This window comes from Barbus barbus (assembly GCF_936440315.1).
Source record: "Barbus barbus genome assembly, chromosome: 1".
NCBI classification, from domain to species: Eukaryota; Metazoa; Chordata; class Actinopteri; order Cypriniformes; family Cyprinidae; genus Barbus; species Barbus barbus.
This window is the reverse complement of record NC_136729.1, coordinates 45579297-45606725: the sequence shown is the minus strand read 5'-3', so window position 1 is coordinate 45606725 and position 27429 is coordinate 45579297. Positions and strand designations below refer to the sequence as shown.

At 35.5% G+C, this 27429-nt stretch overlaps 1 protein-coding gene across 1 annotated transcript in view; it reads right to left on the bottom strand.

The window, feature by feature from the left end:
• LOC306868813 (putative E3 ubiquitin-protein ligase HECTD4) overlaps positions 1-27429 on the bottom strand; it is an 83663-nt gene that overhangs the window by 15587 nt on the left and 40647 nt on the right. Inside the window, exons 36-65 of the mRNA XM_079415196.1 lie at positions 25512-25792; positions 24224-24413; positions 24049-24130; positions 23762-23964; positions 21941-22076; positions 21631-21813; positions 21009-21173; positions 19699-19868; positions 18806-18921; positions 18128-18231; positions 17746-17907; positions 16761-16909; positions 15940-16019; positions 14066-14229; positions 13109-13346; positions 11766-11902; positions 11529-11655; positions 9864-10001; positions 9563-9699; positions 8347-8507; positions 7984-8165; positions 6128-6333; positions 5213-5343; positions 4819-5024; positions 3666-3845; positions 2213-3558; positions 1563-1770; positions 1222-1445; positions 691-836; positions 69-172 (exon numbers count right to left, since the gene is read on the bottom strand). Of these exons, the coding sequence (XP_079271322.1) occupies positions 69-172; positions 691-836; positions 1222-1445; positions 1563-1770; positions 2213-3558; positions 3666-3845; positions 4819-5024; positions 5213-5343; positions 6128-6333; positions 7984-8165; positions 8347-8507; positions 9563-9699; positions 9864-10001; positions 11529-11655; positions 11766-11902; positions 13109-13346; positions 14066-14229; positions 15940-16019; positions 16761-16909; positions 17746-17907; positions 18128-18231; positions 18806-18921; positions 19699-19868; positions 21009-21173; positions 21631-21813; positions 21941-22076; positions 23762-23964; positions 24049-24130; positions 24224-24413; positions 25512-25792 (6056 nt within the window). The remainder of the gene's footprint in view (positions 1-68; positions 173-690; positions 837-1221; positions 1446-1562; positions 1771-2212; positions 3559-3665; positions 3846-4818; positions 5025-5212; positions 5344-6127; positions 6334-7983; positions 8166-8346; positions 8508-9562; positions 9700-9863; positions 10002-11528; positions 11656-11765; positions 11903-13108; positions 13347-14065; positions 14230-15939; positions 16020-16760; positions 16910-17745; positions 17908-18127; positions 18232-18805; positions 18922-19698; positions 19869-21008; positions 21174-21630; positions 21814-21940; positions 22077-23761; positions 23965-24048; positions 24131-24223; positions 24414-25511; positions 25793-27429) is intronic.

The following is a 27429-nucleotide window of genomic DNA, read 5'->3' as shown; positions in this document are numbered from 1 at the left end:
TTCCACCGAAACACATCATGTATTCGTTTTTTATTAAGTTCAGAAATCAAGAATGTTATTGCATTAACCTTCGAGCTTTTTGGCGGGAGACTTTTCAGGGTCTTTTTCATCAGGTTTGGTCTTCTCAGGAGATTTTGGCTTGAGGACTGTTTTTTTCTCACTTAGCACAGTTCTGGAAAAACACCATGCAGAAATATCATAGTCCACTAAAACTAAAAAAGAACATTTTTGTTACTTGAAAAAACAAACAAACACCTAACTGACATAAAAAAATACATCTTCACTTAAATACATAACTGAAAACTAAATAAAAATTAATTAAAAAAACTATGACATTAAAAAAAAAAATGAATAAAACGGCCAAAAATTACAAATATGAAAACAATAAAATAACTGAAAATATATAAAAATAAAAACTAATTTAAAAATGTATAGCATTTTTTATTAATAAAAAAATAATAGTATCTCAATAATACATAAAATAACACTGGCACTATGCATCTTATGGCGGTAGATGAACTACTTTTATATATTTCAAATGAAAAACAATGGTTAATTAAAATGCATCTTAAGGTAAGGGATGCTTGTATTCAATTAAATATTTAATATGTTAAATCTTTTGGCAGTTTACACTTACAAGTTAGAGGAAACCGACTACTGAAGTGCTAGTGAATGCCTGTCAGTACTCACCTAACACTGTTAAGCATGGACTTCTCTTTGGCCGGGGGTTTGGTGATGGGTCTTTTTGTGCTGACCACTTTGCCTTGGTGTTGCTCTTTGCCTGCCTTGCTGTGCTTGTTTTTGTTGGGCTTTACTGTGCCATATTTACGGAGAATCTACATGTATAATTAACAAAGATTAATCATTTCTGCTTTGGTCCGGTCAAATACTTTATGTCTGTTCAACTGGGCCTTAAAACTGATGCTAACAAAAAAACAAACAGAAAAAGTTAATAGAATAGTAACACATATGTGTGGATTACAACTAGATGTGTCCATTTTTAAAAGTTTTCATAATCATTATTTTTGTTAATTATTAATAATAACTGTTAATACTTAATAATAGTTAATAATTATTTTGCAAAATGCATGTGGAAGACTCAAAGTGACCATGTGCATGTTGTGGATTTTTATTTATTTATTTATTATAATTAAAGAAAAAACTATTAATAAATATGTTTCATGATAAATTAGTAATTAATTACTGTTCCTAGGTTTTTACCTGCGTGAGCTGGTCATCAAGCACCTTCTTCGGAGGCCGTATGTGTGTTAAAAACACGTGGAGCAGATTTCCTGGTGTCTGAGAGTTGATCTGCTCTTTGCTCAGATAAATGTCCGATATTTTGACTGGTTTTGTTGGTATGGAGCTCAGCACCTGCTCTGCGTATATGCAGCTCTTAAAGATGTCTGTCAGCACATCACGTGCTTTAGGAACCAATTTATCTCCTATAAGAACAAAACACAATTAAACATGATATCAAGTTAAAGCAAACCCTTGCAAAAAGAATTACAGAATAAACAAACATATTTTTTTAAAATTCTATGATAAAGAAATCAACGAACCTCTGATCGATTTGTCAAGGAAGTACTCCTCCAGGGCAGAACTCCCTTGTGTGTCAAATAAACTCTGATTTACACAGGAGGCGGTGAGGATCTCCTCATTGGTCATCTCCATTAGCTCCTCCTCTCTTTCCAGATTGGAAAGGCCAATGAGATCACTGCTGTTAAAAAGACTGGCCCGAATCTTCTCTACTTGGGCCCGTGCCCTTACCTATAAGACAAAAGCAAAAAAAACATTATTTGGTATCTAATTTCTTTCACAAAATGTTTAGTGCTACTAGTGTTGCTAAGGTGTTCTAAGTGGTTGCTAACGTGTTGCTATGCAGTTGCTAGAGTACTCTAGATGCGTTTTATCATCAGGGTTCGTACAGAAATTTCTAAATGAAATTCCAGGACTTCCAAGGACTTTAAGCACAATTTTTGGGGTTTTCAAGTGCATTTTCAGTTTTCCATACTTTTCCCTAAAATAAACATTGTCAATTATCTTGTGTTATGAATAAAAGTGCATGGCAAAATAAATGAATATGAAACTTGAGCATGGCATGGCATAACCATACCAATAAAAACAACGCTAATTTAACTAAGTATGAACAACAGTAAAGATGCTTGTAAACACCACTATATATTATATTACTGTTGCCGGTCCCACCCACCTCTATGACAGCATAGCCTTTGATTGGTCGTGTCACACTGGCATGGATGTCTGGAGAGGCAACTGTGTACATGGAGCTCCCATCTGAGACTGATGTCGCACCACTATCCAACTGCTCCCCAATGCTGCCAAGACTACCTTGACTTCCTGTGCTACAAAGAGACACATCCAGACTCTCCTGACTGGACACCGTGTGGGGATCCAGTAGTGCTTGTGGTTGGGAAGGTGCTGTTTGAGAGGTTACCAGCTCTTGGTTCACTAGTAGCTCACTGGAAGCCCTGGAAGCTCCCTGTGAAGAGCCGGAGACAGACGTCTGGCTCGCTGAAGCGGAGGCGCTCATTGCTGGCGTTGCGCTGTTGCTATTTGGGCTTCCTGCAGTGCAATCTCGTTTTGCATCTTGGAGAATACCTGAAGTTTCAGCTTTGGCTTTTTTAGGATCCTCCTCTTGAACTGGAATAAAGATATCATCCTTGAAGAGACCACCGTGCGCGTTGCAAGCCCTTCGGATTGCATTGCGCACCACGGATTCCTCCAAGTGAGTGGGGATTCCTGAGAGCACGAGCAAACGACTGTGAGCAGTGGAGCCAACCAAGGCTTGGCAAGCATCTGCAATGGCATCTTCAGTGACGCCCAGACCTTGCGGGTCCTTGTTAGCAAGGTGCCGTAAAATCAAGAGTAACGTCAACCCACGGTGAAACCACAACATGTCCTCTGGCTTCCCTCCGGCCATGTTTAGTAAAGCACTGTCACATTCTGATGGTCTCGCTCCACTTCCAGAACCATGTTTTCCTGAGACGGCAGCTGCTGATGCAACTGTGACCGCTGCCCGTTCACGCTTTAGCTTCACCTTTTTGCGCTTCGAAAGCAAGCTTGGACTTTGGGGCGTTTGGCCCGGAGAGGATGATGAAGAGGATGAGGAATCGCTACAGTTGGTGGCACTTGTAGATGAGGGGAAGCCTACCACCGATGTCCCTGCACCCGTACTGAGCGGCAGAGTTACTTCGGCCACTGCCAGACATACCTCCATCAGGGCGTGGAAGTAGGTCGAGAAGCGGCTCCGCTCGGCGACGAGCGCAAGTGCTCCGCTGCTACCCGTTGTGGAAGTGCAGGAACCTCCGCTAGCTGGCCCCCAGCTTTGGGTCTCATGGTCGTAAAGTTTTCGTAGTTCGGACTGAAGAACCATAAGGACTGTTAGGCAAGGGTTGAGAAGCAATGTGATGTGGCTAGACAGCCCCGAGGGGGTTTTGCGACGCTCAAAGGCGTGGATCTTGCGGAGAAGCTCTGCAAGCAAATGGAAGATCAGCTCCTTGATGCACGGAGCAAGATCGGTGGTCCACAGAAGCCCACCTAAACACAGATAAAGCAAGTGTGATGCTGAAAAAAGAAACTGCACAGGAAGTTTTACTAGTTTGTTTCATTTGATCCTCGGGGGAAAATAAATGAACATTTCTTACCCAGCAACTCTACAACCTGCATAAGCACAGAAGTGGGCACAGTGTCCAGCTCATCCTCAGAGTGTTCAATGGTTTCCCCTATGGTGTAGGTTAGCAGCTGTTCAGCAAAGGCCATGGCCAAGGGAAACTCAAGAGGCAATGAGTGCAACACCAGCACTGCACCAGGAGGGGGAGATACACCTGCAGACAGTAACCAGAATATAGTTAAATATGACATGAAATGGAAAAATCACCCTCTATTTTCTAAATGTATCTTACTGATCTTATGCTGCGGTCACACTAGCCTTTGAGCATGCGGCCTATCCTTTTGAAAAAGTAGTACACTTTAGCATACATCTAAAAGGAGTACTTATTACGGAAATAATATATTTTAAAAGAAAATACTTAAGTGCCAGCTGAATGTTAATTGTAAATAAATAAAAAGAATTTAAATGTATGTTAAATGCAGTTAGCTGAACTTTGAACTGCTTTTTTGACCCACGTAGGACTTAAGTACATCTTTATTATATTGTCTTTGAAATATGAAACAATCACTTATGGGAAACTATGGGTTAATGTCACTTCTATAGAAATGTATAAGTATAGAAACATTATAAGCATTTAAACATTTGTAATAACACATTTATAACGATGAAGTTGCAATTTATTGCATTTAAAATATATTAACCTTGAATGTAATATTTAACTATAATCAAGTACTTTACATGTGCTTTATTATGTTAGTCAACATAAAAACTTCTCTAAAGTACGACTAAATATTTTTTAAACTATTTTAAAAGAACTTCTAAAGTAAAATTTTAAATTTGACTATTACAAAGGCCACTTTTTAAAAGTGTACTTAAGTGCGTTAAGTAAATGTCACTTAAGTGGCCTTTTATTTTAAAATATTATCAGAAAATACTTTTTTTTTTTTTAAATATACTAATAAAATTCGAAATATACTTCAAGATTTGAAATGCACATCCAATATAATTCAACATGCTTTTTTCACAAGAGATGCCCCAGATGCTGATTTAAGTGGCCACTTTGCTCACTATTGTATACAATTTTAGTAAAGTAAAAACATTTTTATATACATTGAACATACGGAGTAGAACCTTTTGAATAGGTGAAATCCAAAAATGTATGTAATAACGTAACGTATTTGACATGCCTAGTTTGACGTGCACTTTGTCAGTGGGGATGATGATGCTGGGATACTGGTTGGCTGTGGGTGGAGGGGTGAGTCCTGTATTGGACGGGGAGGCGTCCAGCGGGTAGCACACTGCCTCCATCAGATTCAGCTGGCCATTTCGTCGAACCTTATGACCAAGTCCATACACCATTAAGCGAGTCCAAGGGGCCTTATATAGAGAGGAGCTAAGAGAAAAACATGACACGCAAAACATTTTTCTTGCTCTTTTGAAATAAGTAGTCTTACAGTGCAAAACTCCCTGCTTAATGAAAGCAAGATGCAAAAACAGGTCATTTAGAAATATGAGTGCTTGTGATATCCATAGAGAAATCATGCCTAATGTTGTGTTGTCGGATAATCAACAGGAACTCACTCTTTACGGCAGCTGAGCTGGCTCTCTTTGCAAGAGACAACCACAAACGCGGCCCCAGGGAAGTTCACATCCATGCTGACCTTGGACTCTGTGATGGGAAACTCTTCCAGTGTGAACTGCTCTGGAGCACTCTGAATGTTTATCAAACATAAAAATGTAACCACAATAACTAATAATAATTTAACAGAGTGGACTTTCAGGACTATGTTTCTTTAGTACACTTTAGTACAAAACAGTTAAAAAGTGCACTTTTTCTTTTGAATAAATTTAAATATCACAAAATATAATGTTTAATTTGCAATCGGTATTTGCAAAATAATGTATAATGTACTCACAATAATGCTACAAAAATGTGTAAATATCTAAATTATAGATGTCTTTCTGATCACAAAAAAATAAAATAATATTGAGGGAAATAATAGGCTCTTCTGTCATTTTTCCTTTAGATTTTTATTTTTTTTGTAACTCTTCCCGGGTTATTATTGTTAAAAATATAATAAACTATAAATAAAATTAAACTAACACCATAAATTATTATTTGAAATAAAATAAACATTAACTGAAAAATCTGAAATAACTAACTAAAAAATATATTTCATTTCAGCTAATTGCCAACATTTCTCAATTTCATTTAAAGTTTAAATACTAAAATAAAACTAAAAACTAAAACTTAATAAAAACTATAGACAAAAATGTATTACTAAAGCCTGAAGTAAAATTAAAAAAATTAAATATAAAAATTAAATATAAAACAAAAATGATAAAAACTAGTATATCTATGATATTAAAATAATACTGATCTCTACTCTGTCAATCCTTTTATTTGAATAAAAATCCTGATTTTCAAAATAATAATATATCCTGTAGAGAGAAATCCTGATAAGTGGGCACAAATAAGGTTTGAGGTGTTAGTACCTGCAGGAAACAGCAGATCTGTTTAGTGAGCTCCAGAAGGCTGTCCTCGCCCTGATGCAGGGCTCTGCTGATGGCCACCGTCAGCCACTCACGGATGCTCGGAGCGTTTCCCTGATAGAAGAGCTCGGTCGGGGAGCAGCTCTTGCCCTGCAGCTCGTGGAGGATAGACTGAGCCAGCAGAATAGAGTTTGAACTGATTCTGCCATCTACAGACACGACAGGGAAATTAACAAATACAGAAAAGGGAGTTTTATTATGATGGATGCACTTTAGTCATTTTATGTTTTGTTTTTTCTAGAATGCATTAAAAGGAATAGTTCATCCAAAAATGAAAATTTGCTGAAACCACCCGCAGGCCATACAATATGTAGACAAATTTGTTTCTTAATAAGAACAGATTTGGAGAAATGTAGCATTGCATCAGTGTCTCAGCAATGGATGCTCTGCAGTGAATGGGTGCCGTCAGAATGAGAGTCCAAACAACTGATAAAAACATCACAATAATCCACACCACTCTAGTCCATCAGTTAACATCTGGAGTAGCTGAAAGCTGTGTGTTTGTAAGAAACAAACGATTTAAACTAAAATACTATTCCATAATCCATAATAACGCTTCGTCCAGTGAAGAAGAGGTCTGGTCTAAAGCAATCTGCACAGATCTGCACTGAAAAACAGTCCAAAACTGCTCTAAACAAATATGTGGGTGGATTTTAATGCGAGACAACAGGGCCCAGTTTTTCAAAAGTAATCCAGTGGGATTTCGGATCACGGATTGGATCAAATCTTGGAAATGGGTTTATCAAAAGCAAAAGAGGGATTCCGAACTAAAATCCGAGCATGTAATCCGATCTTAGATTTGATCTGGATCAAACCTGCCCTTTGGGTTTTTCAAAACTTTGAACTCGGTTTGGGATCTATTAGATCCAAAAAAACAGGATCATTCTGATCCCATCAGAAGGGTGGATTCAGTTGTTTTTCGAACCAAATAAAATCAGAGTTTTTTTTCTCAGTGAATGATCACAAAATCACTGTTTACTGATGGAAAGAGCTGCTATCTGTCCTGTAAATGATTTTTGACTATTTTTGAATATTTAACATTAACAACTTAACATTATAACAAAATATGGAATGTAAAATGTTTCTGTTTCTTACAGTTAAAACAAACAATGGCTACTTGTGGCCCCCGGTGTTTTGCCTAGCTGTTGTTCTTTGCTAAGCCAGTAGGCTACTCTGTTGGTTCCATTTAAGGCTCTGGTAAACAGGATTTGGTAATCCTGGAATTGGGTATTTGGATCACAGTGATCCAATCCAATGTTCCTTTAAAAAACTGGCATAAAAGTAAGATGGCAAAACATGGGATTTCCAAATCCGGATCAATTTGATCCACATAACATTTTTTGAAAAACTGGGCCCAGGAGATAGACTTTTTCACTGGAAGACGCATTATTATGGATCATGGATTATATTTTGAATCAACGGTTTGAAGTTAAAACACCTGGATGATGGATTTGGACACCTGGATGATGGATGGATGTTTCTTACAAACACGCATCTTTTGTCTTCTCCAGATGTTAACTGATGGACTGGAGTGGTGTGGATTATTGTGATGTTTTTATCAGCTGTTTGGACTCTCATTCTGACGGCACCCATTCACTGTAGAGCATCCATTGCTGAGACACTGATGCAATGCTACATTTCTCCAAATCTGATGAAGAAACAAACTCATCTACATCTTGGATGGCCTGACATTTTCACAAAATTTTCATTTTTGGGTGAACTATTCATTTAAAATGTAAATTTGGAAATTGGAAACAAGTTGGCTACCCATGCTCCTTAAATTATTCGTATGACATCACCTGGCAGAGGCGGAGCCAGAAGCTGATTGGACAAGAGCTGCAGGTGCTCAAGTGTGATGTCTCGCACGGCAGGGATGTGGAAGAGACGTGTGAATGTGTGAGGGCTCTTGGGAGCAAAGATGTTGAGCAATGCCATGCGGCAGTACAGACGCGCCAGAGCACTTTCACAGCGCAGCAGCTCCCTGAAACACACGCAGTACTGAATGTTACTGAAATAAGGTGTTTAACTCTTTCCCTGCCAGCGTTCTTGAAAACATTTGCCAGCCACTTCTATTTCAGGGAAAGAGTTAAAAGAAGAACTCTGTCAGTAAAAACATGATATTTTTAAATTGACAATAAGAAATGTGTCTATAAATGCATTACCGGTGAATCTGGATGTTGCTGCTGTCCAGAGACACCAGGCCGTTTGCTGCAGCCCTGCGGGATCCTGCCGGCGGCCTCTCCAGCATCTCAATGGGGTACCAGTATCGAACTAACACCCCCTCACTGCGGAGATACGTCTCCACCTGCACCAGCTCACTGGCCTGAATACACACAAATCAAGTTCAGTCAAGTTTCAGATCGGTTGTGTTTGAAACAGGTGCATTTAAAAGAGGCTAAAAGGCTGTGGATGTAATGAGTATCCCAGCCTGCAAAGAACATGTATGGACTACAATATTGTGGAAACAAATGCATAAAAAATGATATGTATATATGTTTATATTATTTAACATAAGTATTTATACTTATGATGTCACTCATTATGATGTCCTAAAATCATCAAAATCAAAATTGCCAAAATATAAAAAACTAAATAAAATAATGAATAAAATATCCGAACAGTAGAGTCAATATTCATGAATATGCAAAGTATTTCAATAATACTTTATTTTCAAATATAATAAAAAAATATATATATAATAATAGTTATTATTATATATATATATCATGGTAAAATCACTCTTTCTGATTTTTGCAGATCAAAATTGCAAAAACATAATAAAAATTAATAAATTCATAAACAATACTTAATAAACCAAATGCATACAAGAGTCAATCATCTCTTGTATGCATCAATGAATATGCTAAAATTATTTAAATAAGGTTAATTTTAAAATATATATATATTTTTTGTTTGAATGTGAAATTACACATTTCTGTGAGCTTACTATTATTATTATTAATATTATTTAATCTCACAGCCTGCAAAGAACATGTCTGGACTATTTCAATGTTACCAAAAATATTTATATGTTTAAAAATATGTTGTTTAAAATCTGAAGTATTTCATATTATCATGAGAATATTGTACAGAATTATGCTGCTTTCATTAAAAACAAAATAGTGTCAAATCCGGATGATTTTCATTATACCCTAATATTATCAAAATAAAAATGAACAAAATAAAGTAAAATTATATTAAATAAAATTAAGAATAAAACACGAAGGTGCATAGAATCAATTGTCATAAATATGAAAAAACTATTTAAATAAGGCTTAATTTAATTATATAATTTCAATGTATATTTTTTATGAAATTTTGACTCTTTGTGGGGTTTATTTTTTGCCTATGCTGATGTGTTTGGAGGCAGATACTCACAGAGTCGACATCGAGCACGACCCCATGCAGGCCGAAGGTCTTCAGCATGCCCCGGATGGCAAACTTGGGCAAGGCTGTGCCGCCTGTGCTGCTGCTGCTGTTGTTTCCCTCCGGGCAGCGGATGCCCACTGTCAAACCTGAGAGAAAAACAGTGACACTGTTTACCTGTTACCATAGCATGTTGAATTGTAATTTAAGCTTCACTTACAAGTAATTCAAAATGCTAAAAGCTGACTAAAATGGTGAAAACTTGCAGTGCTAATGTGTGATTTAAACACAGAAAAGTGTGTTTTGCACAGACCTTTGCGGACTTTATCAATGGTGAATTTGTTAGCTTCATCTTTGATGTCCTCGATGGTTGGGAGGTAGAGGTCACGAGGAATACCTCCATTCTCTTCATACAGGAACTCAACAGTCTGACGAGCAATATCCACCATTCCTGTCCGATTAAACAGCATTATTCATATTAGACACATGCAGAAAGCCTTTTTAAGAGAAGTGCAATTAATTGTCCTCAAAGTGCACTTGTAGTATAATTCAAAACAAAAAACAAAACAAAAAAACTACCTGCAGATCATATAATATTAAAATTAATTAAAGGCCACTTAAGAGATTTAAAGAGAGACACTTTCATGACTGTTTCTAAACACACTTAAGTACACTTTTAAAATATGCATTTGGTAATAATGGCAAAAGTTTTACTTTAAAATATATCACGATTTTAAAATAAAACTCAAACGTTTGCACGGTCTGATGTCCACATATTCATGTAATTACAGTTGCTGTAGCATTTCTGTCCTAAAGAAATGGCCAAATTAATAAAGATTAAGTGGACATTTGAAATAAATGGTGCTCAATATTAAACAAGTATTAAATCGTGCAGTAATGTGTAAAAATAATCAGGTCGTTGGTGCCCCTGCAGGCCTTTGTTGCGATGCATAATCTACATTAGCTCTATTGTTTATAATACATTATGTATTTTAACAGTTTTGTTCATTTTTATTTGAACTAATTATTATTGCATCATTGCTATTATATATGTATTTTAAGCCATTTTAAAAGCTATTGTTCACTTAAATCTATTTTTATTACCACAAAAAATTTCCAAATTCATTTTTTTTTTATTTAATTAATCAAAAAGCCTGTCTAATTAATTGAGTTTTACAGTTTTATCTGTACCAAATTCTGTTTTCCATTATTTTCTGGATTCCATTTTAATGGTTCCATTAAATTTCTCCAATTAATTGATTTTATATAAAAAAAAAAAAAAGTATTTTTTTCAGAAATACTGCACATTTACATTTTTCACCTAAATAAATTCTGGTAAATAATATTTCTGGTAAATACTCCTTTAAAAAGTGTTTTTAGATTTATTATTAGACTAGAACATTTGGTTTAATAAAATATTCTTAAGTAAAATTGTTGATTTTTTTGTGGGAAATTAATTGTTTAGATTAATCGAAAAATTAGTCGATAGATTAATCGAAATAAAAATAGTCGTTAGTGGCAGCCCTACACTAATTTCGATGTGTTGACTACCATACTAAAGCACATGTGAAGTACTCGATTATCATTTTAACCGTTATTCAATATCAAAGCAAATATAGTTAAAATGTATTAAATTGCAACTTCATCATCACAAATTGGTTAAAATAAATGTATTTTAGTTCACCATAAATGCTTGACAGTGCATTCAGCAGTACTTTAACCATATTCTAAAGAAAATAGAAGTAATTATGAGAATACATATAAAGATGTACTTAAAGTCCTACTTTAGTGGGTCAAAAATTCAGCCAAATGCATTTTATATCATAACACATTTTTTCAATCTATTGCAATTAAGTGTCTGAAAACATTACATTCAGTTTGCATTCAGTATATTCTTTTAAAGTACATATGCACTCTTTTTAAAGTATGCTAAAATGTCTTTAGCCATTGCAAATAAACAGAGACAGGGGTCATTCACCCAGCTGCAGGGCTCCTTTGATCTGGTCGAGGCCGGACTTCCTCTCTGCCTCGTTCCTGAAACGACGGCGAATGGTTGGAAAAACTTTGGTTTCCCACGCTTTCACCAGCAAAGCATAATGATCCTCCTTCACAAAGAGAAGGCAAAGAAACAGGTTTTCTTTGAAAAGACAGCTCGGAGTCACTGTGTTAGGGGTGAATAATGTGTGCAAATGGTTAAGTTATGAGCTCTTCATACCCTAGGAATATCTTCATCGTCTTCATCATCACTCTCGTCATCAGCAATCGGTGGCGGACGAGCGTTTGGCCCCGAGACGACCAGATTCTCATAACTCAGTTCAAACTTGTAGTGACACGAGGCATCACTATTGTACTCTGTGAACAAAACAAAATAATAAAGGTTTAACCCACATGAACTGCATTTAAATCACATCTGCTTTACTGATTCAGTCAGATCATTAATTCATAAAATTCTAAACAAAAGTTAATTAAGATTTTTTTTTTATGTTTTTGAAACATTAGAGACATATTAAATTGATCAAAAGTGGCAGTGAAGACATTTATAATGTTACAAAAATTTCTATTTCAAATAAATGCTGTTCTTTTGAACTTTCTATTCATCTGTGATTGAATCCTGAAAGATAAAAAGTATCAGTTTCCACAAAAATGTGAAGCAGCACAACTGTTTTTAACACTGATAATAAAAATAAATGTTTCTTGAGCAGCAAATCAGCTTATTAGACTGATTTCTGAAGATCATGTGACACTGAAGACTGGAGGAATGATGCTGAAAATACAGCTGCAGATCACAGAAATATAAAAGTTATTTGAAACTCTAATAATATTTCACATTATTTCAGTTTTTACTGCATTTTTGATCAAATAAATGCAGCCTTGATGAGCAGAAGAGACGTCTTTTAAAAACATTAAAACATCTTAATTATTCCAAACGTTTGACCGGTACTGTTAACTCTTTCCCCGCCAGCGTTTTTGCTGAATTTCTCGAAAATTTCATGGCCCCCAGATTATTTTGTTGTATGAATATCTGAACATGCAATACATCAAAATAAAGATCAGACCCTCTACTTTTTTAAACCAAAAAAAAATCAGTTTTATTCTAGCTTCAAGCATTGTTTATTTATTTTTTTAAATCAACACTTGAATGTAGGTAGGTTTCATAAAACAAGCAACATTTTGAGCAAAAAGCTGAGAAAATCGCATTTTTATCAAATACTACATCTGGATCATATTCAGTAATATACAGTAGATGGTTTCCATCATCACTCCCAAAGCTTGCACAGGTCTTTCACTCTGTAACATTAGGCAGCTTTCATTTATATGTGGTTATTGTTAATGATCGCATTATTTTTCATATGCAAATGCATACATATGAGATCTTCTGCTTCTTCCTGGTCTGTGTTTTTGATCGGCACTTTCTACTCATTCAGGAGATGCGTAATAGCGCCCCCTAGCAGTGAAAACGCGAAAAATTCTGTGTTTGGCGGGGAAAGAGTTAATGCACACAGCTCTTTTGATCTGAAACTATAGGTTAATATTCTGGAGTCAGCGGAGTGGACTGACGTTGCTGTGCTGTGACGACCGCAGCGATGCGACACGGGGGACCGTGAGACCCGGAGTCAGACGCCACGCTCGTGCCGGCGTCATTGTCGCTGTCAGAGGCCATGGCGAAGGGCAGAGCCTCAAAGTTGGCACTGATCTCCTCTGAGAGGTCCATGCAGAGATCGGCAGCGTTTCGGTGAGCCTGTCCCTCTGCGTACGCAAACAACCGGCAGCCGAAGTTTGCGTGAATCTTCGTACTCTGAGAAAGATAATCACGAGGAACAATTAAAGATGTTTATAAAGCAGGACTAAAGGGCAAATAATGAAACCAGTGTGCAATAAAAACCTAGAGCAATTAAATTTTTGGATGCTTAAACCACCCAAAAAATGGACGTCACTGAATATCCCAGAACCCAGCAAAATACATAATACTGATAAATAGTTATGACGCATTATATCTTATCAGGTGCCCTTCAGTCTTTATTCACACTCTGCAATCTGAAATTTATGTCCATTTGACTTTTTTAACATCTTTTTGTTCCATATTTCATTTTCCATCTAATTTATAATCTCTCTTTTTTTCCATTAGCTGTATTGGATGTAACAGCCCATGTTGTTATTCTTAATGAAATGGTTTTTAATTGAAATAATGCTGAAATACAATAAAATAAAATGTAAATATTTGTTGAGTTACATCTTAAAATGTAAATACAAATTAGAATAATTAATAAATAAAATTAAATTACTAAAATTAAAATGAAGACTGAAAATATACAAGTTAATAATAAATACTTTAACAGTATACAAATAATACTACTACAATAACATTGAGAACAACATATCCTTATGTAATGAGCAAATTGTGTTTTCAGCAGCACCTCTTTCAGGGGCTTGTTTTCCTCTCAAGCATATCCATTTTAACCTATAAATGAACTGAAACCATTATTAAGCCTCATTATTTATCTTTTGAGTGCAAACCTTCTTCTGAATGTGGACTACAGGCCACATGCCTCCGGCCACGTCCTCCAGGTAAGGAGCGAGACGCTGACCGCAGTAGGTGAAGTACACTCTTCCTTTAGGAGGCTGTCCGGGTGGAGGAGGAGTGCCTTCCAAACGCTCCCAACCGATGCCTGCAACATCACCTGTGTCAAAACACACCACACACCATCACCAGAGCAGCTCCAGAGTTACACATGAACAGAAAAACTTGTGATTGATCAGAAACGGTGGCCTTTGTCAAATGTTTGCCTACCAGCACTGGGGAGTAAGTTACTATATGAGACCCTGGAGCACAAAACCAGTCTGAAGTCGCTGGGGTATATTTGTAGCAATAGCCAACAATACACTGTATGGGTCAAAATTACAGATTTTTATTTTATGCCAAAAATCATTAGGATATTAAGTAAAGATCATGTTCCATGAAGATATTTTGTAAATTTCCAAACACAAATATATCAAAACTTAATTTTTGATAATTTTAACAACTTTAAAGGTGATTTTCTCAATATTTGGATTTTTTTGCACCCTCAGATTTTCAAATCGTTGTCAATGGAAATGGAAAGATAATTTATTCAGCTTTCAGATGATGTATAAATCTCAATTTAGAAAAATGGACCCTTATGGCTGGTTTTGTGCTCCAGGGTCACACATGTAGAAACCCTACTAACTTTACATATTCTATTACATAAACAGCACAGCTTTTTCTGTTACAAGATGCTTTTTCCAACAACTATCGGCATGTTTTTGTACATTGATTTTTACTGCAAAATTGATTTTCTTCAGTATTTTTGTCTTGTTTTCCAGTAAAAAAAAAAAAAAAAAGAAAAATTATCAACATTTTTAAATCAAGATGCGTTTGAGAAGCAAAATGGCATATTATATTGAGACTTATTTTAATATAACATCAAAATTAAGCAGATTTCTGATTAAAATAAGAAAAAATATCTGTCAATGGGACAAGAAATATAAACTTAATTCAAAGGGGAAAAACATAAATTTTACTTACACCAGTGGCAGATTATTTCTTTCTTATTTTAAGCAAGAACTTAATTATAATACCGTCTCACTTAATTTTTTATATTATTTATTTTTGTATACTTTTATTTAAATAAGAGTCAATTTGCAATTTTGGTAAATTTATCTTGATTTCATTTACATTTAGTCATTTAGCAGATGCTTTTATCCAAAGCGACTTCCAAATGAGGACGAATAGAAGCAATCAAAACCAACAAAAGAGCAAAGATATGCGAGTGCTATGACAAGTCTCAGTTAACTTCACACAGTACACATAGCTAGTGCTACAGGCCTTTTTTTTCTTCTTTTTGTTAACTGTATAATAAATAAAAAAGAAAACAAAAAGAACAGAGAAGCTAGTGTTGTTATTTTTTATTCTAATAGAATTAAAGTAGAGAGTGCTAGAGTTAGAGGGTCAGATAAAGATTGAAGAGATGTGTTTTTAGCTGATTTAGATATTTGCAAATCAAAAACAAGCCTATTACAGACTAAGAAAATCATTTTTTGCAGAGTATGTGATATTTTATTGTGCACACAACAGCTGATGAGGTTGAGGCAATTATCAATCAATAATTATTATGCTTCTACACCACTCAATTTCAGCTCTTTAAACTAATTAAGACTTAATAATGTATTGTAAGTTAAGAGCAATTAGAGAGCACAATAAGAGCAAACAAAGCGTTAGTTACAGGAGTTAAAGAAGAGAATAGGCAACTCGCCGTCGCGGGAAAGAACAATCCCTTTAAATGTGCTTTAACAGCTTCAAAAGTTGCTTTCCCAACAGTTGGCTTGTAGTTAATGGCTGAATGCTCAAATGAATAAAAGCCGTCCTGTCTCACCAGGAAGTAGAGCCACGTCTAGTCTCACACTCTTCCACTGCAGCAAACTGGAGCCGTTATAGTGTACCGCCCTCCCATTACTGAGCGGGAGAGAAACAACAAGAACGACACAAAGAAGAGAGTTAGGATGGGAAGCAGAAAAGAGTCCAGTGAACCATACAGCACTACATGTGCCAGAAACTTAGGTGTTTGATTGGCTAACAGTCTTAAATTTGATAAGCAGATAAGTGCTGTGGTCAAGTCCAGATTTTATCATCTTCGTCTCTTGACGTCTTGATTTATGTCTCTAAAGAAGTTTGAAATGGTTTGTATTGTATGTTGGAAACTCTTTGTATGTCAGTGTTCCTCAGTCATGTGTTTCACTTTGTGGAAAGCGCAAACATGAGTCTATCACACCAGTTTTGATCTCATTACACTGGCTGCCAGTCAAATATAATATTTTAATATTTTACTGCTGGTCTATAAATCTCTCCATAATCTGATTGGTCGCATCCATCAAAATCACTCAGATCTGCCGATTCTGGTTTATTGCAAGTTCCCAGAGCAAGACTCAAAAACAAGGGTGATTTTTCTGTTGTGGAATAGACTCCCGGTTCTGCCTCAACTTTATCTATTTTTAAGTCTAGTCTTAAAACTTATTTCTTCTCCGTGGCATTCAATATTCCTTGACTTGCTGTGCAATGATTCTCTGTTTTGGCGAACCTCATCCATTTGACAGTTTTATTGTTTAAAATCTTGTTGATCTCTTTTATTTTGCATACATTTTAAATGTGTTATATAAATAAACATGGTATTGTATGTTAAATGGAGCGGGTCAGTACTTGTGGAATAGACAGGTGCCCACAGGACTGGTCCAGGCGCCGTCTCGCTTCTCGGCCTCCGGGGAGAAACCAAACGACACTATAGGGCCGCTGTCATCCTCTGAGTCTCCGAAAGAAACAACCTCGATCTCCCAGTAAAAGGAGGGGGCCTGGAAACCAGAAAAAGATGGAGAAGATTAGAGATAGATAGACTACTCTTATTGGCTATACACTAGTGTACACTTCTGCTCACCAAGGCTGCATTTATTTGATCAAAAAAATATATATATATATTTTTTACAATTTAAAACAGCTGTTTTCTATGTGAATAGCTGTTAAAATGTAATTTATTTCAGTGATCAAAGCTGTATTTTCAGCATCATTACTGCAGTCTTCAGTGACACATGATCTTCAGAAATCATTATAATATACTGATTTACTGCTCAACAAACATTTCTGATTATTATCAGTGTTGAACACAGTTGTGCTGCACAATATTTTTGTTGAAACTGTGATACATTTTATTTTTCAGGATTCTTTGTTGAATAAAAAGTTCAAAAGAACAGCATTTAGTTTTGTACCATTATAAATGCTTTTACTGTCCCTTTTCATTCATTTAATGTGTCCTTGCCATGGTTATTATAGTGAACTAAAACAAAAACCATAAAAAATTACTCGAAATAAAATAAACATTAACTGAAAAAAAAAAAAAAAAAAAATTCAGGTAGTTGCCATTAGGGCTGTCAAAACGGCTAAAAAACTCAATTCAAATTTTGTACTTAAATATTATCAATATTCAAATTATATTCAAATTTAAAAGGCATAATTTCAGTTTACTTAAAACTACAGACATAAAAAAAAAATGACAAACACAACAAAATTACTAAAACATTTACTAAAATTAAAAGGATAACTAGAAAATATAAAAATGAAATCTAAATAATAAAAAAAAAAATCTAAAACAAAAGAGTCTTAATTAAAAAAAAAAAAAAAATGCTGTGGTTACCTGGACAGGCACAGGTGAGGTGGCGTAGATGAACGTTCCTCTGGGAAGGCCTCCGCCTGCGCTCGGATCGGCCAGAAAGGTCACAGAGGTCAGGTGTGAGGAGAACATGCAGGCGCGCACCGGAGGGAAGACGCGCAACGGGCACCACGTGATTTCCTTGGGCTGCGGAGAGAGGAAGACATTGTGTTTGCTAAGCAAGGTATTATTAACAAAGCAGTTTCAGCCAATCAGAAGGCTTTGAGGTGCTTTATGTCTGCCAGTTGTTTTGTGTGTTTACAGGGCAGTCCATATATGGCAAGCAGGAATGTCAAGGAGAACTGACATGATAATATCACACAACCCTCGATCTCATCAACTGAAGCAGTAATGAGGCTCATCTCACCTGCCGTTGATCGGTTTGCACTGGAGGAGGTGGAGGACGAGCGCAGTCTCGATACAGCATCCGAACCCGCTCACACTGAGCCTCAACCATCACTAAACGCTCTCCTGCAAACACAGAGATGCCGATAAACGGAAGATATCACATGGCTTCAGAAGACCTGGAGGATGTACACTACCAGCCAAAAGTTTTTGAACTAAGTTTTTGAATGTTTTTTTTTATTATTATCTTCTGCTCACCAAGCCTGAATTTATTTGATCCAAAGTACAGCAAAAACAGTACAATTTTGAAATATTTTTACCATTTAAAATAACTGTTTTCTATCTGAATGCATTTTAAACTGTAATTTATTCCAGTGATTTCAAAGATGAATTTTTAGCATCATTACTCCAGTCACATTATCCTTCAGAAATCATTCTAATATTCTGATTTGCTGCTCAAAATACATTTATTATTATTATTATGTTGAACACAGCTGAGTATAATTGTTTTCAGGTTTCTTTGATCAATAGAAAGTTCAGAAGAACAGCATTTATCTGAAATAACTTATATTATTAAATATTCAATTTAGATTGAATATTATTTTATGGTTACTGTTTTTGGATGTACAAAAAAAAAAAAAAAAGTCACATTGCATTGATGCTGCATTCAGGTTGAGGTCATATTAGTGTGGGCTCTCACCAGGACTGCACTCCTGAGCGATCAGGTTGAGCACCTCCACTGCTGCCGGACACTGCTGAATGAACTCCTCACAGAACGAGCTGTCCTCCAGCAGCTGCGCCATCACCAAACACGCTCTGATCGAGTCAAACACGCACAATAAACACCCCATATCCCAAACAGTACTGTACAACAGAGGTGTAACGGGTAACGTATTCGTACCGAAATAAACAAATGAACATCGCAACATTGCTAAATTAGTGTTACAACCACGGAAAGACACCATTAAAACAGCTCGTAAACCTCAGGCATCAGTCCACAGCTCATATTTGCTATAGAAATGAAGTATAAAGAAGTACTGGACTATATATTTATTACATTTTACTTTACCTGTTAGTGATGTCTTCATTATTTAATGCATGTTTAAATAAATCTGTTATGAAACAAGTTATGACAGCAAATAGAAATTGTATAATTTAGAAGTTAATTTAAAAACAATTTACATGTTTGCTTTAATTTTTTTAATTTGAGTGTTGATTATTAAAATTAAAAATAAATAGTAATTGAATTTAAGTTTGGGCTCTGTTGTTAATTATAACCTTATATTGATGTTAAAGGGTTCCCTATAGTTTAGAGCAGAAGCTGAGGTAGATTTTTATCCCTAAGAACATTTTAATTATAATTGAATTTATTTAAAAAAAAGAGCAATTCAGTAAAATATTGTTTAATAATAAAAAAAGCTATTTATGTTGTTTTTGTCCTCCTGCTTTAACGAAACCATACTGAACCGTGACGTCAAAACCGTGGTACGCACCGAACCGTCATGTTTGTGTACCGTTACACCCCTACTGTACAATAATGCACAAACAAGAAGAGCAGCAATTCATATATTCCTGGTGCACTGAGGGTCTGACCTGGTTCTGATCTCGGCCAGAAGACGCACCGCAGCCATCACAGGACTGGAGCCGTCTCCAGACGCAGGCAGGGACGTGTGGATGGACAGACTGCCCTCCTGCGGCAGCAGCATGGACTGCACAGCCTGAACAACCTTCTCTGTGATGGACAGCTTGTGCAGCGGCAGAGCCTGACCACAAACACACAGAGCTGCGTAAGAGACATGACATGACAGCAGATATCTGAGCTGCTTCACACATCGCTTCAAAAGTCCACAGGCAAAGGCAAGTTTATTCACATCTCAAAGTGGAAATTCAAAGTGTCAGTTTTTCTGGTTTTAGCCAGTAATTTAGTCAGCTCAATGGTAAGTCAACAGTGGGTTGTTACTTTATATTTACAAAATGGGGCATGTTTTTTTAACTAACTAACAAGTTAAGATGATTCCACATTATTAATCAAAGTAATTTGATTCCAATAATAAATAAAAAAAATTAACATCATGGTGGAAAGCTTGTTTGCAAAAAATGTTCCGTCATGGTTAAAAAAAAAGAAGTTTCTTAACTAACAATAAAACTATTAAAAATACAACATTTATAAAAAAAAAAAAAAAAAAAGTTAATTAAAATAAGGCTGAAATGATGTGTTATAATGATTTAAAAGCAACTCTTTTAATTTGACAAGTTTAATAATCTTTTGAGGTATTTTAAAGAAGTACACTTGATTATTAACATAATAAGCAAACGTAAAGTACTTGATTATCAGTTTTAACTGTTGTTTGATATTAAATTTAAGGTTAATATATTTTAAATGTACTAAATTGCAACTTCATTACAAATGTGAAATTATGAATATATTTTAATACATGACATACAGGTTTCAACAGAAATTATATTTAAGTATATTTTAGTTCATCATAAATGCTTGTCACTACATTCAGGCAGTACTGTAATTAGATTTCAAAGACAATAGAATTATGAAATTACATATAAAGATGTACTTAAGTCCTACTTACGTGGGTCAAAAACATGCAAAAGTTCAGCTAACTGTATTTAACCTCAATTTAAATGAGGATTAATAGCAATTAATGTTAGAAAACATTACATTTAATTCACACTTAAGTGTATTCTTTTTATTACAAGTTCTCTTTTTAAAAGTATGCTACACTGTACTTTATTTTCACAAGGGAATAACTTGTTAAAGTGGAAGAGCCAGATAACAATGGGCAGTTAAACTATGACCTGAAAACATTTTCATTGTTCAAAGCAAAAGTAAACAGCAATGCTAAATATATGAAATGCAGCAGTTCTACAGAGGTTTAAGGTGTGATTACCTCAGAGTGAGGGGTGCAGAGGCGGGATATGGGTACGGTGAGGATATCCGACGCTTTGCTGGTGCGCCGGTACTCGCAGGAAGGAAACTTGACCGTGGCGATTCCCTCCTGCTCATTAATGGAAATGACGACCCCAACACTGTCCAACACACCTTTACCCACCACCTGCCATCGAGAACATGCATGGACAAACACTTCAGCATGATGTAGTACACCTGAAATAATTCATCTGCTAAAAACATACGTCATCTGCTAAACTATGCATGTATATTTGCACTACAAGTCAAATGTTTTTGAACAGCAAGATGTTTTTTAAATAAATCTCTTCTGCTCACCAAGCCTGCATTTATTTGATCCAAAATACAGCAAAAGCAGTAATATTGTGAAATATTTTTACTATTTAAAATAGCTGTTTTTTATTGTAATATATTGTAAAATGTAATTTATTTCTGTGATGCGCAGCTGTATTTTCAGCATCATTATTCCAGTCTTCAGTGTCACATGATCCTTCAGAAATCCTTCTAATAAATGCAAGCTTTGTAAGCAGAGGAGAATTATTTGAAAAAAAAAAACCTTAAAAATCTTACTGTTCAATGACTGCTAGTGCATCATAATGGCTCACCTGGACTTCAGAACCAATCTTGATGGTCTCCTTGAATCCTCCTAGAGCGCAGAGAGCCGCCACGGCCTGTCGGCCAATGGCCTGCAGCTTCGCTAACTTCCTGCCGCTGCTGTTGCCGCTCTCCAGAATACTCTCAGCGTACTTGCCTAACTGAGGGATGTACATCAAAGCCCTAGACAACACCTGAGAGAGAGGAGTATGGAGTGAGCAGAAAACACAAACTACACAGGGAGATTTCAGCCATGTCTGTTTCTCTGAGAAGTATTTTTTTATGTTATTTTATGAAAGAGAATGAAAGAGCGCAGCTCACCTTTTCTGCGGTGCTGGTCCATATTTGAGCCGTGTTGGATTCAGGTGCAGTCAGGAGACTGTGCAGCAGAGCGATGACCTCCGCAGCCATGCTGTTCGCCACGTGACCGCTGATGAAGGGCCGCACCGGATCTGAGCTGTGTGTCAAATCACAGGCTTTCAGGCATTTCTCCTTCCACAAATTCCTTGGAATCAGCAGTCGAAACCACTTTCTGATATTATAGTAGAACTACATGTTGTTTAGGTAGCAATGCTCTTTTGAAACCACACAGTTTCTGTAGTAACATCTTAAACTGTAGAATGACTGTGAAAACTTATACAACTAATTCAATACAAGTTCACTAAATAGTTAAATAAATTAAATCGTAAAAACGTTTTTCTTCTTTAAATAAAAAAAGTTTTGTCCAAAATAAAAAGATTTATGAATGATTATGTCAGGAACTCCAAAATTTAAAACATTATGTAAAACAATTACTGAAAGGCCCCCTCGAGATTTTAAATTAATATTTCAATAATTTAATGACACATTCACACGTTCACAGTTCTCTCATGCTGGTTAATTATCACAAGACTTGCAAGTAAAGTGATAATATATATATATATTTTAGTAAGCATTTTATTTTGATTGTTGCTATTTTACAACTGTTTATATATAGGACTGTGCATATTTAGGGCTTATTATCATCATCATCTTAGAAAATAAAACTAAATATTTGATCATAATAATTTGTTTATTTTTCCAGTTACAACACTAATATTATTTGTCCCAAATTCTTCACTTTCAGCACTGTACTTAAACATTAAAAATGACTAAATTACTAGAGCTAAAATTGAAATAAATTAATTAAATTTAAGCTACATAGAAAAAAAACTAAAATAAAAACACAAAAGCACATAAAATTACTAAAACCTGAACTAAAATGAAAATTAAAAAAGAAAATAATTCTAAATACTAATTAAAATAGTAACAGTGTATCAATATTACTTGTATAACCCTGCTTTATTAGTCATAATATGTACAGTTTTGCTCATAAATTTACATGCGCATATTCTCTCGCGATGCATCGGACAATTGATTTTTTTCTCCGACCCCTAATCATCATCCTGGTCAAAAGTTTACACCCCCCAGCTCGTAATGCATTGTGTTGCCTTCTCGAGCATCAGTAAATGTTTCCACCTTTTGTAATAGCTGTGTATGAGTCCCTCAATTGCCCTCAGTGTGAAAAGACGGATCTCAAAATCATACAGTAAATGTTGGAAAGGGTTCAAATATGCAGAAGATGCCGGAAAACCAAAGAATGCGCAGGAGATGGAGGATGTTTCTGCTCAGAACCAACAAGGGACTCATGAACAACCATCACAAAATATAAAAACAGTCGTGGATCATCCAGGAAACAACACATTATTAAGATTCAAGGGTATGGAAACTTTTGAACGGGGTCATTTTTTATGAATTCAGTTATTATTTTGTCTTGTGGAGTATATATAAATATCTGTTATGTGAGATAGCTTATTCAGGAGAGTACTAAATAAAAATAACATTCAATTTTCATCATCCCTCTTGTTTGGGTAAAATTATTAACATATTTGCATATTCTGCAAGGGGTGTGTAATCTTATGAGCACAACTGTAGATAAGATGAAAAGAAAATGCCATCAAAACTTTTTAGACAGTTCACTTCAGATATAAAATGCCTCTAATTTGCATGAATTACCTGAATTTCAGTATCAGAGCAGCACATTTCACTGAAAGGCAATGAGTTTGCAGGTATGCAGCATATAAAGATGGAAGGCCTTATGAAGATACAGTAAATTACTCTTACCGAGCCAGTTCAGCGTTCCTCTCTCTGCACACTGTAGACTGGGCGGTTTTCTTCTTGTCACCTGTGGTGGATATCCCAGCATTCTCCTGGCCCGTGCTCTCTATTGGGGGACCCACACTAACAATAAGCCCGGACTGAGCCCACTTATTGGCTTTCCGCAGAGCAGACGAAGCCTCCTCTGTAATAACCTCACAGCAGCCGCTCTGCAAAACACAGACGAACAGCATCTCACTCATCCAGCACTGCTTTCTGCTCCTCAAAACCATCCACACTAAACCAGAGCTGACCTTCGTCATGTCCCGATCCATCTTCACCACCTTCTCCATGTTCGCTCCAGTGCCGAGGCGGAAGGGACGACCCTCTGAGCTGCTGCAAGGTGTCGCGCAAATACTGACATCAGTCATAACTTCTACAATTTTTGGCCGAATCCATGTGTTCAGTGAGCTGAATGTAGTGTTTTACCTGAGTAAGGGCTGAAGCACCTCATGGGACGACTGGTCTTCTCTTTTATGGATGAAAATGGACAGCTTGCCATCCACGGCTTCGCCCTCCTCGCTAGCGTCTCTGTCGGTCTTAGTGCTGCTCTTCGGACAGGCCCGTGTCAGACTGGTGTCGGGCTCAGAGGCGCTGGGGGAGAGCAACGTCTGGCAACCTAAGAGTGAATATTAAAAACATAAGAAAAATATGCGTTGATAAAGCTGGAAAGAAAAAAAACCTGATAATTAACTTATTAAAATTTTAATTAAGTTATTAAAATATATTAAATATATTATTAAATAGTGCCTGAAAGTAAATAAAAATAATTTAAAGAAATAGTGCCTTTTTTAATGAATTTTTTTTTTACAAAATCAATATTTTAATTTAGTAGCCAGTGCTACTTTAGTACCGCTGAGATACTATTATCGTTTTTTTTTTAATATTTAGACTTTTTTAAATTTTCTGGTTTTGAGTTTGAATAATTTTGTTGCATATTTTCATCTTTTTTTGGGTTCTTTGTTTGTTTAGTTTAGTTTATTTTAGCAGATCAAGTTAAACTAAATAAAAATGAGAAATGTGCAATGAAAGCTGAAATAAAATTGTTTCAGGTTATTATATTTCATCTATTTTAAAGTAAAAAAAACATTCAAATAACAAATACATATATTTGGCTTTAGTTAACTATAATATCCCGAGTTGCAAGGATGTATTACTTGATCAAAAACGACAGTAAAAATATTGAAAAAAGCAGGAAATACATTGTGACAGAAAATTTCTATTTGAAAATAAAATGCATCACAATTTCCACAAAAATATTGTGCAGCACAACTGTTTTCAACATTGATAATAATCAGAAATGTTTGTTGAGCAGTAAATCAGTATATTATTATGATTTCTGAAGATCATGTGACACTAAAGACAGCAGTAATGATGCTGAAAATACAGCTTTGATCACAGAAATAAATTACATTTGAACAGATATTCACATAGAAAACAGCTATTTTAAATTGTAAAAATATTTCAAAATGTTACTCTTTTTACTGTATTTTTGATCAAATAAATGCAACAATGCTTTATTATTCAAAAACACTTCCAAAAATTGTACTGACCTCAAATTTTTGAACAATTTATTTCCTTAATAATAAGTTATTTACTTAGTAAGCTAGTTTTACAGGGAAGGTTACAAAATCTTTGGCCTGAACACAAAGACACATAATAAATATTAATACAATTTGAGAGACCCTTTGTTGTTGTGAGCTACATTCTCTCATACCTGGCACCACATAGTCTGCCAGCTTGGCCAGCAGCAGCGACGCGATGCGGAAGGCAGGATCACTGGCGTCCTGCTGCTCTGCATCCAGCGCATACGCCGAGTAGCTCCAGGACGGCAGCGCTACATTCCCACAATCCTCCACACTCATGAGCGGCAGCGCAGCGCGGCACAACTGCAGGATGATCAGCACCAGCTTGGGCGAGGGCCGCTGGTCCAGGAGCAGGGACAGGAGTTTAGACACGCAGGCAGGCTGGCTCAGGATGGTTTTGCCAATGTGGCTCCTGGAAGAGGAGAAAGGGCGATGCAAAATTTCAAACCAGGTAAATCCACGAACACTCATCCAGAATATGCAAATAGTTAAAAGTTATGCACAGTTTAATTGATGACATACAATATCTGTATTAGCTCCATGCATCCAAAATGCATCCAGTGTAGCGCAATTCATGAGTGACTCTCTCGAGCAGGTTCTTGAATCAATCAAAATGAATTGACTCACTGAACTGCGTCACACTCAAACTGAAGCAATAACTTATGTTCATGCGTACTTAACCCTTTATGAACCAAACCTTAGGAAACGAGACTTAAATCAGCATGATTACCGACTGGTTATTTTTTTTAATACATAACATTTAATAATAAATTATGTTTTTGTTTTCATTGTGCTTGAACAGGAGCAATAAATTAAAGTTAACCATTTAGGCACGGTCTTAACTTTTTTTAAACATATTTTACAAGGTTTTAGATAATTCTGGCTGCCCTTGTGAAAAGGAAGTGCACTAAATAGTAGTGAATGTGCATTTGTAGCGTACTTCAAATCTTAAAAGTGTATTTTTAGAAACTGTACTAACAGATAATATTAATGAAATAAAAGGCCACTTAAGTGACTTAAAGAGAGACACTTTCATGACTGTTTCTTAACACTTTTAAAAAGTGCACTTTGTAATGAAGTCAAATTAAAAGTTTTACTTTAAAGCATTTTAAATCATTATATTTTTAATAATATTTTGTCATGTTTTAAAGTGCACTTATTTTGATGTACATACTAAAACATGTACTTGATCATAGTTTTAACCGTAGTGTGTTATTTAATTGTAATAATAGAGTAATTATGAAATTGCATGTAAAGATGTACTTAAGTCCTACTTAAGTGGCTAAAAAAAGGGTTACACTTTATTTTAAGGTGTCCTTGTTACAGTGTAATTATACATTTAAGTACTGAGTAATATTAATTAACTACATGAACTTACTATAGGGTTAGGATTAGTGTTTGGCTCAGGGTTACCTGTATGTAGTTATGCATAATTTATTTATATTATAATAGTAAGTACATGTAACGTGTAACAAGGACACCTTAAAATAAAATGTCACCAATTTTCAAAATTGCATTTGATATAAAACTAACACATTTAATTTAACTGTAATTAACCCTTAAAGACCTAGAACATTTTGGGGGCACCTGACACTCCTGCACTTTTCTTTATATTTTAAAACGTTTTCTAGCAGTCAGCATCAAGTGCCATATCTCATTATAAACAGGAGAACTTGAAGTTTCAGTCTAGCTAATTTAAAGTCACAATTTTCCTTTTGTTTTCTCTAAGAATGAATGAATTTCCAGAATTTTAAGATAAACGCAAGCAACAATTGGGTGTTTTTTATGGTGTACGATTTTTTTCTTTAGAAAATTGTATCTGGGTGTTTTACAATTCCAAGTAAAATTTTGTCTACATAACATTCCCCAAGCAAATTATAGCCATTTATTACAATATTGTTATAAACAAAACAGGTCTTTATAGTTTACTAACAATATAGAGTGTCAATATCTATATAAAAAACATCTAGTGAGAAAAGAAAATTAAGTGTGCAGTGTTATATAATAACAAAGCACAGTAAAAAAAAGTGACTTTTTTCAGATAAATAT